At 44.0% G+C, this 16,052-nt stretch overlaps 1 protein-coding gene across 1 annotated transcript; it reads left to right on the forward strand.

Moving 5' to 3' along the window:
* Positions 1-64: 64 nt before the first annotated feature.
* Positions 65-2,481, forward strand: wa-cup (walker cup). Its single transcript, XM_001359729.4, has 8 exons — positions 65-449; positions 512-681; positions 747-890; positions 958-1,167; positions 1,233-1,409; positions 1,461-1,759; positions 1,822-1,967; positions 2,040-2,481. The coding sequence occupies exons 1-8, from the start codon at positions 167-169 to the stop codon at positions 2,306-2,308; spliced, it is 1,698 nt and encodes a 565-aa protein (XP_001359766.2). The 5' UTR covers positions 65-166; the 3' UTR covers positions 2,309-2,481.
* The last annotated feature ends 13,571 nt before the right edge of the window (positions 2,482-16,052 follow it).

Raw genomic sequence — 16,052 nt, forward strand, 5'->3', positions numbered from 1 at the left:
CTATTTCCATTTCCCCGTTTAAAAACCATAATCATAGATCACCGATTTTTCTATCAAAAAGTTAGACACAAACAAATCCATGTAATTGTTCTACATTGTTCTTTTTTACGTTTACTTTGCTATTAGTTTTTTATTAGTTGTATTTCACTTAATTAAATAATTAATAATGGCATCCATAACATCTGAATTGCGAGCACCGACAGCCGGTATTGTACCGCACCTGAGGCCATGGGAAGTGATTGCTTGGTCCCAAGAGCAGCTCGGAGGCATCTACTCAGACTGGGGACTGTACTTTACTCGCCATCAGCGCTTCGCCCAAGGCATTCATTATTTGAATAAAGCCTTGGACATCAATGCCAACGACACGAATACTCTAATGAGACGCAGTAAAGTCAAACGGTTGAGGGGCTTGGCCCCCGAAGCCCTCAAGGACTGTACCCAGGCAGAAGGTATGAACGATCTTTGATGTAATATAGAATCACGTTTACTAAGTTTTTTTGAGTGACTTCAGCCATCCTGGGATGGTCGATGGGTGACATTGCCAATCCACATGTTAGAATTGAGATCTCTGATGCACTCTACGAGTCGAATCGCTTCGAGGATGCCAAGATGAATCTTCACAATTCTTTGGGCCTGTTCAGTGGCGCCCAGGCCAAGCCCAGTATCAACCGACTGGAAGTGGTATGCTCAGAACAATCAATCCCCGATCCCCAAATCCTCAGTGCAATCTCTCACTTCTTATTCAGGTCGATGAGAACTTTAAGGAGATGTTGAGTGACGAGACCTCACCGGCAGTGCAGCGCCTGATCCGTCGCATGATTACCGATCAGGCCAGGCAGCCAAAGCCAGTCGCGGATGATTGCGATGTTGTTAGCATTTTGGAAGTTCCGGTGAGCCAATTAATATTAATCTATGTAATCTCTGAGATCTCTAATGTTTTCTGTGTCTCAAATGTAGGAAGTATTTGTCTCTCCACTGGAACAAGCCAGACGTAAGCGATGTTTCAATATCTACAATCAGACGTATCTGGATAAATGCTGGCTGGATATGGCCTACCTCAAGGATCTGCGTGGCAACCCCAATGTGCTGCCGAAACACTCAAAAAAATCTTCGCCCTATTTGAAGAATCTGATGGATACAAATTACACATCAGCGCGCACTTTAACGGTTTGACCACTTTCATTTTCATCCATTTTGAGTGCTCCTAAGAATCGGATTGTTTTTGTATATAGAAAATGCTGCAAGCACGTTGCCCCATGTACGCCAAGTATTACCAACGATATCCCAACGAGGAACTGCATCATAAACAACAGGAGGAAAATCTATACAGAATTCAGTATCAGACGAGGAGAAATATGTTCAAGATTTTGCGAAGCATTCGGCATTTGATACAAGTCGGTTCATTAGATGTGAGTATTTCTTTTGGTTTTGGGTCTTTTTTCGAATGCTACCTCCCCCAGAAACTGTCAACATTTGTTGAGGAGGTTATGGGCGATTATGTTACCGTTAAGACGCATCGCACAATGCCATGGAAATTTGAATTCATTAATGAGGTCTACAACTACTTGGGTTTGGCCCGCATTAATGAATACAAAATTCCCAGCGATATGACCGTCTTAAAGGGCAAACAACGTCTATTGACACTCTTTGGACTGCCCCATGAAATGAATATAAATGCGCTTAAAGAGAATCCGAAGCAGAAAAAAACGATGAACGTACCAAGAACCGATTTGAGGGATCCCAAGACTGAGTTATTCAAGTGGGTATTACATTGCTCTGCTTTTGCACTCTGATTGAATTGTTATTTAATTGCTTTTCCAGGAAGCTATCTGCTCGCTATGAGAGCCGCATGAGATTCGCCAAGTATCCCATAGAGCGTGCCTATCTGCTGCATGAGCTGGCCCTAGCCCATATGAACAATAATTCATTTAATATGGCTGTTTCACTGGCTCGCAAGGCAATGGAGGGTGAGTCAGGAGTGTGATTACGATTAGAGCTAGATACATATAAATTCCAATTCCAAATCTCACGTTCGACAGAGGCCACCAGATGCAACAGCATTGTGTGGTGCTTCCTGAGTCTGATAGTCATCTGCAAGGCGCACGCAATTATGGAGAAAGTCGAGAACCAGAAGGATGTACTCGCCGAAGCCTTTGAGTTGGCCAAACGCCTCAAGAACCTGGATCTGTGCCTGTTCATCGATATATGCATGAAGGTCAATGCAGAGGAATTACTGATAAAGAGGATGACAATAAGAAGAACGGGCATGAAGTCGGGTCGGGATTCTTCTGATGATGGTATCGACTAAGCTGCAATTCTAAAGAAGACGCTAAATGTCCTCCCGGTTTTGAGACACGCTTCGGGCCAATGCCCCTTGATGGATACCACGAAAAGTCACAGCTAAATTACATAGAAGAAACTGTAGAATCTGTAAATGTGACAGGGAAATATATTCCGTATGTAATCTATTATTTTATAATACTTTTTAAGCTTAATGAGTTACTGGGGGTCTGTGGGGGTCTGGTTGTACTAGTGGCACAAGTTTGTCGCCGGAAAAAACTTTAAAGTGCGACTTTCCTCTTGTATTTCCGGCAGGCCAAAAACTTTATCTCAATGAGAGAAACCTCAAACACATTAACGGCTGCTGGTGTTGGCCATTCAATCACAGCAAAGTGCAGCTGCAGAGCAGAGCAAGTACTGCTCTGCCAACTGGTTCTTATATATAAATAGTTGATACTGCCTTCCTTTCCTTTCCGACTCCGACTCCGACTTTCCTCTTGATTCCGTGCTGCGTCGTGCTGTTGGAGGCGGCAACCTTTTCAGTGTAAACTTTGCCAACAATTTCGGATTTCAGAGGGGGAAAGCTGGGATCTAAGCGTGAATCAGACTCTTCCTCTCTGCCGCTAGTTTTTCCTGGTGTCTTGCCACCTGGCGGCGGCAGGAAGTTCCGAGCAGCATCGCACACAAAAGACGCAAATAAATGAAGCCATTTGTTGTGTTTTTAGCTGATTTTCGATGCAAAGGTTTGGCCAAAAGGTGGCAAAGTTTTGCACCACCTGGCAGCACCAGCACCAGCACCACCTCTGCCTTTGAAAATTGTTGGCAGTTCCCATTACTTGCTTGTCATTTAAATTTTTCCCCTCGCATCGTCCGAGAGCTTCGGGCTTCGTGTGTTTTGAGTGGATTTTTAAATCCGGCACGCCAAAAACTTTCCGCTCTTCCTCGACTTTTGGCCCCTGTTTCGTTCTGCAGAAGGTGATGTACGTGCTACAAATGATGCTACAGCTACATGCAACGGAAGTGGAGAATTCAGCAGCGGAAATCATTTGTCGACCTTTTTGTCAGCTGTTAATTTAGCAATATTTTCACCTGCCTCTTCGGTTGAGATTAATTACATGGTGAAGCTCTCAAGATTGAAATACTGAATGCTAAGTAGGTTGAAATTGTTCTCTATCTTGTGTATATTTGCCATGACATTACGCTGCACCCTAAGGGCCTCATTATCCACTTTAAAAGGAGCTTTAAGGCCACCGCAAAATGTTCAGATCCCCATCATCAGAGTGGCAGCATGGTAAGCATCGGGGAATGTCTGCATTGTGCTTTGTGTGTTTTATGAGGCAAAACTACACAAAGCCAAATAAGAACAAAGAATGCAGAGGCAGGCAACAAAGAGAAACAGCAGCAGCAGCAGCAGCCTCCGACAGCAGCAGCAAGGAGCCAACTAAAATTGAAACTCAACTTTGTAGACACACCGGAGGCTGTTGCTCTTGTTGCAACTGCCACTGCGGCTGCTGTTGGTCTGTTGCATGCCATAAAAAGGCCAAAGAAATTGCTTGCAAGCAATTAAAAGCGCAGCAAGGCAAATAAATGGCCACGCCCACGATCAACGCCCCACAACTGTAATAGACTTAAGCTAAACGGAGTCGTCAGTGGCTGTTGCTGCAGATGGCAGGAGCTGGCTTGTCGCAGGAGCTGCCTTACTGCCTTGCTGTAGTTACCAACTTGACGTACTAGCTGACTAATTAGTCATAAAATTACACGGACGCAGGACGACGGGAGAAAGTCGAACAAAGGTCTGGCAAACATAGCAGAGGTGGTCCGACAGAGGGAGGCTCCCCAGTGGCCAAGTCGAAGTGCACTAAGAGACGCCGGAAGCAGTTGGCGGTGACGGAAATGCGTGCCATCTCCCTCACTCACACACATGCACTTGCATACGTATATAGTATATGTATGTGTCGAAGCCTGGACCAGTATCCTGGGCGTGGGCCTGGGCCTGTGCCATTGCTTATGCTTGGGGCGTTTTGTCTGCCACTAATTGCTGATTTCCCGTGCCGCTGGCTATGGAAACGGTCTGAAAAACTAGCGATGGAAGGGTAGGGTGAATGCCACAAACTACCGATTGCATCACTAAGAACGGAAACAGTGTGACCATCCCCCATGAGCGCACACAGAAACTTCACACACACACACACACATACACATACACCTAACCAAAGCGAGGCCGCACATTTGCCACATCACTTATTAGCTTTATTGCTTTTAACAATTTCAACTTCCACTTCCTGCAAACTGGATGGCTGCTAAAACGTGTGCTGATTAGTGGCACATACTCGTACAGCCAGGCACACACACACCCCCAATGCCAGAGCCAGAGACAGAGGCAGGGCCTGGAAGCAGAGAGGCAGAGCCATAAATTCCTGAGCTGCAGGCAAAACTGCAGCCAAAGTCAAAGGCAACCAAACCAGATGAGACCCCACCCCCACACACAGGAACAAGCCAGAATGATAGTAATACGAGTAGTGGGAGAGAAAGAGTGGGCGCAAGGAAGACTTGGGCCAGGCAGACACATGCAACATTTAACATTGCAGACAATTTATAAGGACATTCATGGCACACGGCGATGGCGATGGGAGAGAGGCCCAGGCACATAACTTGGCACTCGGCACAATGCGAACAGCTCCGTTCTGCCCCCATCCGGTGCGGCCATGTGTCCTGTTTTAGTTTTTTTTTTTTTTTCCTTACTCTAAGGCTCCCTCTGGGACAGCACTCTCTCTGGTCCGCTCGCATTGTATGTGAAATTCAACATTTAAGCCACTTATGGGGCAAGTTGAACTGGCATTTCAAAGGCTGCGTTGCAAGCAGTAGGCAGTAGTAGCAATGGCAGGAGCGGCAGGACAATGCCGGCTGGCAAGATTTATAGCTGACTAAGAGCGTGAGAAGAAGAGCGCCAGGAGAGTGCTATTCGGATCCAGTGGCAATGATAAATGCCACCACGAAAACGTTTAAAATGAAGCAATAATATTTAGCATGTAATAAATGGATTAAGACAATTACCCTGGGAATATTCTCAGGGTGGACTTTTTCGCAAAACACCTACCAGAACTGAAGCAATCCTGCTTGCCAAATCTTCTGCCAATCTCATCCAATTTCATATCCATTCGATGCACCCGAAACTGGCTCAATCTGTCAAACCGCCGGACACTTAAATCTGCCAGGCAGAGAGCCAATTTTATGGCTGCAACTGAAGCAGCAGCTGGGCGGCTGTATAGTGGTGAATGTACGAGTAGTTACATTTTGTAGGTTAATGCATCGAAGACAGGACCGCCCAAACACATACACAAAACGATGTCCCAGCATCGACCCAATCCAGTCCAGAGTCCCTGTTGCGGCCAATTCTTTGGGGGACAACTTAAACTGTGAGGCAGAGTGGGCTGTGGGTTGTGGGTTACGGGTTGTGTGTTGAATGCATGCAAATTAGATTCGGGCGAGGTAGCAATGGGGCCAATCCGTTGTCCAGCCAAGCGACAAGGATAACTAAGCCACAGCCGCCTCGAACGGAAAGGGAACGATGCACTCCTGGAGGATTGGCTGCAAAAAATCCCAGGGAAATCTGCGGAAAATTAGATTCCACTCTCCCAGTGCTCCTCCCCCGAAAACTACTGCTACGTGCTGGCAAACCGATTGTTGGGTGGATTGCAAACTGTATTTATGACACGTGACCAGATGAAATTATTTGCGACCTGGCATTCTTAAATTGTAATTGTGGCATTTCAACCTCCTTTTGTGCCCAGACTGTGCCGTCACACGACATGAAAAAGGTGGACAGCTCAGGCACACAGGCAAGATTAAGTAAAATATGCATACACACACATATAAGGGTAGGACGAGTACGAGTAAGAGTAAATGCAAAGTAGGGTGTAGGGTAGGGTGTCCTTCGATTCGTGGAGGGAATATGCGGCTGCTTCTGACAGTTCTGTTCGGTTGAGTCTTGCCTTTCTCCCGACGATGTCTAGATAATAAAGTCCCCTGACAGCTCAGATGTCATATTCGGATTATTTTGGTATGAGCATTTCTTATGAGACTCGCACAGCAGCGCAGCGATTACGCGACAAAGAAAAAGTCCAACGGGGGTACGAGTATTGTGTGTCAGCGAAGGAGGAAAACATACAAAAATAGATGAAATGCCAGAAGAACATGCACACATACGAGTATTTATTTGCCAAATGAGCTGCGTGAACAGTGGAAGCATATCAACTCATTTATATAAGAAATTATATATTCCCCGCTGAAAAAGGCCGTGCATTCCACTGTAGTTCAGGCATATCCTGCGGTGCTTCTTTGTGAGTTGAAACAAAAGCCAGAAAGAACCTTCCGAGGCAGTGCAGCAGTAATAAACTTCACATCCCTTGAAGCCAATCCCCATACCACATCCAGGTCCTTAAGTTTGATTTCTTTAAGAGCAAAAAGTAAATCAAATGAGCTTTCGCATGCCGCTGACAGATAGCATTCAATGCAAATGGCTCTGGTCTGGGCGCTCCACCCATTTATACAAAGACAAAGCTTATAAATGAATGGCCATGCCATGCCCAAAAAAAAAACGCCCGAAACGAAAGACAATTCAATGCGTGACTTGACTGAACAACTGACGGATGTACTTGAAGTCAACTTCATTTTAATCAGCGACTGGCAGCGACGCCCAACTATTAAAAGGGAAACGTAATAGTGTGTCTGTCTCCTTGGCCTCGAGCCAGAGCAAAACCGAGACCCCTACCCTTATGCCGCCCACCTTTAGCTGGGGGATAACGATGAATTTGATAAGCCCCGGGTGATAAGGCGGCGCCGCGGCAGACGTTCTTCGACTCGACTTCAGTTCAAAATGGCGTCACAAAATACATTTTCAAACGAGCAGCGAAAACGTGAGTTGATTAGCAATAACCCGCTGGCTCTCTTCCTGTGTATGTATGTATGTATGAATGTACGGGTGCTGCCCCGTGCCATTGTGTGGGTATCCTTAGCGCCATTTTGTTTCATAGCCGAGACAAGTTTAATGGGTGCTCTTAAAAGGTTTTCCCGGCACCCGAATACGGCTCCCGACACATTAGTGCTCGAGAGCGAGTCTGCTGCTGTTACTCGACGGATACTAAAAAATTGTATGCATCAAGATATATCGTAAGCACGTGGCTGCCATATGTCAGAGCGCTCGCTTTTTATTAATATTTTATATTTGTTTTTATTTTTATCAAAAACCAAACAACGAAAAACAAACAAACAAACCACCCGAAATGGAAATGGAAATGTTGTGTGCTTGCTTATTTTCGTATTCATCGCCTGATGAGTTTCCAATGGAAATTACCCACGCATATTGCGTAATGGCTGAAACAGTTTTTCCGATTGCCGTTTTTGCTCATTTTTCAATTAAACGCTTTAGCAATTGTCAACTATTTCAATATAGTTTCATGGCATGGCTTATATTGTTAGCTGCTTTAATTTGCCATCGGCTGTCGTTTGTCACAGTTCGAGTGGCTCTTTTCCTCCCACTCCCTCACGGTCTGCAACTGCATTTGCATTTGCATTTATTTTCATTGCTTTAGCTGTCATTGCTTACGCTCTCTTGCCTTTCGATGGCCATCGCAATTGAAGGCCATTAAAAGGCATGATGCCTTTTTTGCAGAAAATATTTTAAATGAATAACCATGGACCACTCAGCGGACGTTCAAACAAAGCTGAAAAAAATATACTTGGATGATGAATTTGAGATATAAATAAAAGAAAATAAGCCCGATGAATTAATACCATTAAAAATTATTTAGAGCAATTTAATTGATTCTTAGATAATGCAATACAGAATGATTTATAGATCGAATTTCAGAAATTGCTGAAAAAAGCAGCACCATTCCCCCACACATATTTCACAACCCTCCGAAGTATTCACCAAACAAAACTTCATCAAAAAAGATACAAAAATAAAATGAATCTCAGCCAATAAACCATAAAATGACAAGCAACCCGAAATGCAGGGCTGGACATTGACAAAGCTCTCCAAGAAATTGGCCCCAGAAATATGCATGACTATGAAAAGGGGAAAAAGAAGAAGCAAAAGCACTGAAAAACACAATCCAAACAAAAGGAAATTAAAAACATAAATATAAAAGTCAACCCACATACGCAAGGGTCAGTCGGTGGTGGCAAGGTGCTGGTCTGGTGCTGCTGCCTGCACTGCCCCATTTTTATGCCACACAACCAGTGAAAATTATGAGTCAAAGCTTTTTGTATCTGTGGCCAAGGAGTTGTGTAGTGTAATTCATTTGCTCTGATGTCTTCAAACAACAAACAAAAAACAAGAAGAATTAAAAGCAAACCATGGCGACAAAATGCAGCAAATATTCAACACTTTTCCAAAAGGGAATTGGTAGGAAAAGGATTGGGACTTGGGACTTGGGACTGCGGCAGCAGGAGGCGGACTCCGGGTATACGACTCCGGTCGCCGTTGTCGCTTAACATAGATAAATTGCGTTAGAAAAAGGGGCGTCGGTGTCCCCGGGTCCATTCGTATAATTCACTTTTGTCAGACTCATAAAAATTGTTGAGTGACATTTGTTTGTGTTTTCCCGTTTGCCATTTGTTCCTGTTCTGTTCTTTTGCTGTTGCTCTCTTTTCACTGATTTTTGTGTCACACTGCAGCCATCTTTTTCTTTTCCACAAGACTACACCCACACTCGCATAGATACTAACGCTCTCTCACCCATACACACACACACACACAACGAAAGGACAGTGTTTTGCCATTTCGCTTTTAGCATTTTTCTTTCTTTTTTTTGCGCCGACAGCCGACTGCCTGCCTACCAGAGCTCTCGTGTTGCCTGCCGTCTCTTCTGTCTCCACATAAAAGAAAATTAGTGAGTTTTGTTGCAAAAATATAAAACATGCCTACCCACCTCCACCCATTTTGGTGTTCTTTTTTTTTGCTTTTTTTGGTTTTTGCTTTTGACATTTCTGTTGTAGGTACATAATGACAAAGGTTTCCGTTTTCAAATGGCCCAACACACAAAACGATGAAAAAGCTTAAAACTTGCCTTTGTTTTTCAACGTTTTGTTTCGGAATTTGAATAAAAATGCATGGAAATTGCATAGTTGTGAGCAATTGGAGCCCTTGTTTGCCCAAAGTCGCATGTGTCTTGGGTGATTGTCGCCTTTTTTTCTTTTTCTTTCTTTTGTTGCCAGTACAACAAAGGCTGGAAAGTGAGTAGAGAGTGTTTCACTCTCATTTAACACTTACAAATGCAGAACATGGCATGATCGAGATACTCCAAAGCAACGCGATTTCTGTCTCTTCCAAACCCATGGCAATTAGGATTCTCCATTTTCCATTGTCCCTACACTGCTGGCAATTTACTAGGAATATGCAAGTGATTTTCTGTAAGTCAACAGACAAAGTTCGTTTGGTGGTTTGGCATATTGAACGGTCAATCGCCACCTGGCCACGCCACTTGCTCTTCTAACGAAGCACAAAACGTCCACAAATCACGACCAATACGTGCATCCCGACTTCGACCAGCACTCCACTCCATTTCCGGTACACTATCCAGAGTCCAGCGTCCAGCATCTATCCACTGCACCTTCGCTTATTAACAATCCTTGGAGAGATTTGCCCCCTACCACCATCTCTGGTCATTCAGGGCGGGTGGCCATTTTCCATTTCCCGCTGGCAGGGGCCCACTGCCATTGCCATTGCCATTGCCATTGCCGTTCGCCATTTTCCACATTAATGAAGTGCTCTGCTCGTGTGGGCAAGTTGTTACATTTTCTCTTTTCTTTCGCTACGGCGCTGATTACATGAGAAATTCATGTTCAAATTCAAATTTAAAACTTTTGCCAACTGACGGGGAAAAACTTTGCTCAACCAGGTAACCGACAAATAGAAAATAAACCAACGAAAATGGAAGTTTTCTCAACAGAAATTTTCAGCTCGACTTGTGTCGAAGTCGTGCCATTGCACTTTTGGATACTTCGAGAAGTGTTCCTCTTCCACCGTCTGCTCCTCTTTTGCTGTCTTGATTTTGTTTCTGTCTGACCATCATTTTGTCGCTGGCCATTGCAGTGGAAATTTTTGTGCCAGTATTTCTCAGTATTTTTCCAATGTGCTGGCTGCATTCAAATATTATCAATTTCTATGGCTAACGATTTTTTCTCGCCAACGCTAACTGATTGAATTGTTAGAACGCTTTACGTGTGCGGCATCGAAAATGTGCAGTTGAACCTGAAACCTCTAGAACCCTTCCTCATGTCTGCCACGCCACTCATCCTCAACTATGGCAGCGGGAAAAAATCAATTTTCGTCGAAATAAATTGTCGAATTTTGGGTATAAATTGCAATCGATTGCCCGCAACACGTTCTTCTCTGACTAACTGATTTTCTTCTTTTATATTTTTGTTTGTTGGTTGTTATATCTACCTACCCTTTTCGTGGTCAGCCAAAATGATGTTTCGAAATGAGATTATTTATGATGGTCGCCGCCACACACACAAAAGCACAAAGGGGCTTTTCATTTGAGGACTATAAATATCCATTATTTGTTAGCAGTCTCGCAGATAAATCAGTGTACCAAGCATGTCATGGCGGGGCCCTCTCATACATGCCTCTTCATTTAACCGCGCTCCATTAGCCGATCATTAACCTATTTAACTATTTCCTCAAGGACATGCACGATGCTGGTACAGATTCAGGTTGATATTTATTTAAAAATTAGTATTATGCTGATATTCCAAATTTATTAAATCACTTCTCATATTTCTCCAGACGTTTCCATGACTTTCAATGATTGGGAACCCATAGAGCAGAACAAAAGTAGTTTACCCAACTAATTAATTTATGTGTACCTCTCTCTCTCTCTCCCTCTCTCTCTCTCTTTTTCTTTTCTCCGTAACTGAAATGAACAGCAGCTTCATTATATTTTTGTGTTGTGCTCTATGAATATCATGAACATTGCTCATACGACACGGATGACGTGAATTTGCTGCTCTGTGGCTGTGGTTGGCTCTCCTGCTTCTGGGCGACTAATTGTCCCAAAATGACAATGCAAATTTGTGCAAATTCTCTATGCTAACCCACACTCACACTCACACTCAAACAATGACATAAAACGCTTTGCAAAATAACCGAAAAATTTGTGTTAAATAAGCGAATAAAAGCAATGAAAGTTTTGCCACTTGCCTGCGTCCGGTGGGGTCCGTTCATTCGTGTGGCATGTCCATCCATCCGTCCGGGGTACGCTTCTGTGCCGTGCACTGGTCTTCTGCTGTCCTGTTCTGTTCTGTTCTGGCCACGTTGTCGGTCATTTCCTGTTTTATTTTGCCAACTCATCATCATTGCCGTTGCCATCCTGGATGGTTAGCATTAAATTTAAAGCCTGGTTGGTTGCCGCTGCCTCTCGTCTGCCTGCCCCGTCTGCGCACCACTCTTAAGTGGTTGGGACGTTTCAGCGTTTTCAGCACTTTATTTAGGTTTTCATTTTCATTTGCTCTCGCTCTCGCTTTCGTTTCGTTTTCAATCCAAATTGTTGATTACTTGCCAGTTGGGCGCTGATTGCTTCACGTGATATGCACATTAGCATTTCTGATTCAATTTGGTGGCATGATGTTTGCCCTTGCCTTTCGGTTCTTGCTTTGACTCTCATTTCCAATATATCTCGACGAGATAGGAAGGGTCCATTATAGTTGACAGCAAGCAGCCCTGTGAAAAGACAAATTCATACAATGTCAACACAAAACCATTTCCCACTTTCCTTACCATTTTTCTTTTTGTTTTCTACTTGTAACCCCTCTCACAGATGGGAAATCGAAAAGGAAGCACACAAAAATTTTGTTTAACAAGCACTTATTTAGATTATATTTGTTGATTTCCACTTATGGAGCACTTAATGTGAACACGACTTCCACCCACAACCCCACCGCAATCTAGAACGCTGTATGGCATGTATTTTCTATCTGGGTCTGGTATATCTATCAGCGCTGACAGTTTTCCCCAGCTCGGTTACAGTTTCATATTTCTTTGCCGCCGCCCAACAGTTGTTTGCCACTCAAGTATGATTGATAATTCTGATGATTCATGCGTGTAATTCAGCTTAGGGTTTTTCTGGTTTTCTTCTCTCTTGTTTTGCTTCCTTGGGGTCAGCGGCATTATGTTGTGACATTTATAAGGAATTTATTTTGCTTATGATATCTTTGATTGCGTTTTTTTTTTGTGCAAATTCTCGCTTTGAGAGCTGCTTTAAGAATGTCTTTAAGTGGGCACTCTTCGCCCTACTAAGTAAATTACCACAACCCATTAAAACGATACTAATTAAAATTCAGCACGTTCTCCTAGAGGTTTGCCCCGAACTGAGTTAAGTTGAGAGTCATAAGCCGTGCCATAAAACAGGCAAAACGAACGACCGCACAAAAGCCATCAAAAATATTGTAACACATTTTGCCTATTAATTGCAAGTACCAGCCAGTCCAAGTCGTCTGGAAGGAAACAAAGTCTGTCAGTGGAGGAAAATCCACTCAGCCCAGCACCGCACAGAATCCACAACTTTCCACCTTTTCCACCTAAAGCCATTCCCCAGTGGTCTGTTCTTAATGAAATTTTGCAACATTGTTGAAGGAGTTGTCGCTGTCCAAAGGGGCACCTGTTCTTTCGTCTCTCTGTCCTTCCTTAAATAATGACTAACGAAAACTATAAACTCATTTGTGTATTGGGAACCTGAGTGGCTACGTGATTCGACGGCCACAGGTCACATTTGCAGCAGCTGCAGCAACAGCAGCAGCCGATGAGAAGTTCGTAAAACTTTTAGGTGCCAAAAAGGTGAAGCGTTGCTCGATTTCGTTTGCTCAGTTGAGTGCGGTAGAAGGACTACAAATAAAATCCCAAAAATGCCAAAAATTCCGAGTGCAGAAATACAGCAAAAACCAAAACTATACATGAGTGTCTCTTCTAACAACCTATTGAACCCGCACATGGGTTAACATTTATGGCTGTAGACAAAGTTCACTTGCAATCGCAACACTTTTGTCTGTCATTCGAGCCAATTTTTCAAATGCTTCTGCCCCAAAAACCTGCCCTGGCCCTGCCTTCTGGAATTCCCTTTTCTGGCCCGCATGTTGCCATGACAGTGGGAATAAATTGCAAACGCAAAATGTTGTGCGCAGAGTAAACAGAAATCTATGTAAGCAAATTGCACACACAGACACACACACACACGCAGATACATTGTGAGACAAAAAGATACAAAACTTCCAGTTCCCTAGTGCGGCACAGAAATGACGAAGTACGCGACCTCACTTTTTTTGGCAGGGAATGACAGACACACTGAGTGACGGGGCAGACTGACTGACTGGCTGACTGACGGCCAGGTTGAAAACGTTGCTCTGTCTGCACTGAGCGAAAAGTTCAACAATATTTATGGTAATTAAAATTGATTTGAAAAGTTTAGATTGTCTGTGTGTGGTCGTTGAGTCAGGAAGAGATACTGGCAAGCGTGGATGGGTTGGGAAAAATCTCTTCAAAAATGCACAATGTTTCAGAGTGTAGTTTGACTCTGGTGGCTCTGGTTGGTAGTACAGGGGGCCAATTTTTCGGGCAACACACAACATCCTACACACCCACTATATATAGTATAGCCGCCGCCATCCTGCCATCCTGCATGTGTGACAAAACTTTCTAATTAAAGTTGTTGCATTCCCGAAAAGTTGTCAAGTTCTCACCGTGTTTGTATTTGGTAAGGGAAAAGTTTTCGGTGTCGGCTTTTAGGCGCAATGCGTAATATATTTTTGTTCTGCTCTGCTGCTGTTTTTGGCGCTGGTGTTGAGGTGCGCGGTTGGTTCCGATTATGCAGGCATACTGAAGTCGGATTTTAATTAGGTATCTGCCAATTAGGCTCCCAATTAGAAGGTCAAAGTGTTAGTGGCGGAATAAAGAGAACTTTAACAAACCAACTGGTCCTAGAGGCCATCTTCTTTGTTATATTTTGTTGGAAAAGTCACTTGATTTACTCAACTGCAATGACCGGGGATCTGTTAATAAAATTTGTTCTGCTTCAACTAAAAACTATGACGGTGGACCAAACCCTTTCGGTCAAGAAACAAAATTAATGTAAGCCCAATTCATTTCTGCATTGGACCCCAAGGGTCTTGAGCGATGAGGCTGCTTCGAATCGAAATAAAACTTAGCCAACTCTCCAGTAAGCATTTCTGAATGAAAATAGAAGACAACAAAAAAACTATCCGTTGGTTTGCTCTTAAGTTTGCAATATTTTTTAAGTTTCCCATTCAAATTGAATTAAATAATATGCACTCGACTCGCAAACAGAACTTTCTCTGAAAACTGAACTTTCGCTGGGGCTCGGCTGGGCTCGGCTCGAAAGGGAAAGGCAGATGGGAGTAAGGGCAACGGGTAACCCAAATAAGGCAGAAAGGAATCGTAACCATCTCTCTCTCCTGCAACTGCAACTGGAAACAACTTTCATAATTCATTTCTGCCTGAGTGTAACAATTTTTGCACTTTATGACTTTCGAGTGCGCGCTGTGCGAGTGCCTTGAGTTTGACTTGACTTTCGGAGCCCCGCAAATCATGCAACTGCAACAGCAGCAGCACAGCGGGACCAGGCACCCAAGTCAGAGAGAGAGAACCAGAACCAGAACCAAGAACAAGACCGAGAGAACTTCAAGTTGCAAACATTTTTCGGGGTGCATCCTCCATCCATGACTCTCTGCCTCTCTCTCTCTCTCTGGCTCTCCTCCATCCATGATTTTTTGTGCTAATTACAGGGGAAGCAACGCTGATGGACGGCGCACTCCACTTGGCAACAGCCGAAAACAAACTTGCGGCCAAGAACAACAAACAGGCAACCAGAAAGCGACGATAACCATAAAGGCCAACAAAACACCAGCTACAACAACTACAAAAAGAAGCAGGCGAAAAACAAAGAGTCAACGACAAGCCAAAAGGCAAGGCCAGGCCAGGCCAGGCCAGAAGCATGACCAGGAAGTTGTAAACGGCATTCAGGCAGGCAACCAGAGAGTCAGGGAGCCAAGGAGCCAGAGAGCCAGGGACACCAGCTCTAGAGAGGAAGGGAGGTACAGGGACGACTCCAAGAAAAGACAAAGCCAACCGGCAGCAGGTTCCATGAGCCGAGGGACAAACAGACTGGCAGGCAAAACAACCTCGAGCTGGCTGGCCAAAAGTGCCAGTACATATTCTGGCCAAGCAGGTAGGAAGTCCGGTTTGGATTCCTTTAAGTTCGCTCTCTCTCTCCCCGACATCTACACAGCACTTGTTTGCTTGTGAAGTGCCGGCTTGAAACAACAAGTAGCTTACTCCATCCAAAAAACGTACTCTTTCAAAACGAACCAGCTCAAAGGCAAAGACTCTGAGATCATTTACTGTGGGTGCCCTTGAAATTCTCTTCCTCAAGAGCCCCCAGGCAAGGACTTTCATACCTCAAGCTCCAAAGGCTTCATTAATTATGCCAACAGCAAAATGCTAAAGGCTTCAATTGTTTTAGACTGGACTTTCACTTGTGTATGAAAAATGATGTATGTGGTGCCGATGTCTACGCCAATGACAGTTGGGAATAACCGCAATTTATGAAATATTCAAATCAATTTTTGTAGCAGGACCAGCAGAGTCTTCACATCGAGACATCTGTTGTTTTGCTTAAATTTTCATTCCTCTCGGTGAGTTTGAGGTTCGATTTCATACATATATAAGCATTGTTTATGTCACGCCTTGACAC

The sequence above is a fragment of the Drosophila pseudoobscura genome, chromosome 2 (assembly GCF_009870125.1).
Source record: "Drosophila pseudoobscura strain MV-25-SWS-2005 chromosome 2, UCI_Dpse_MV25, whole genome shotgun sequence".
In the NCBI taxonomy this organism is placed as follows: Eukaryota; Metazoa; Arthropoda; class Insecta; order Diptera; family Drosophilidae; genus Drosophila; species Drosophila pseudoobscura.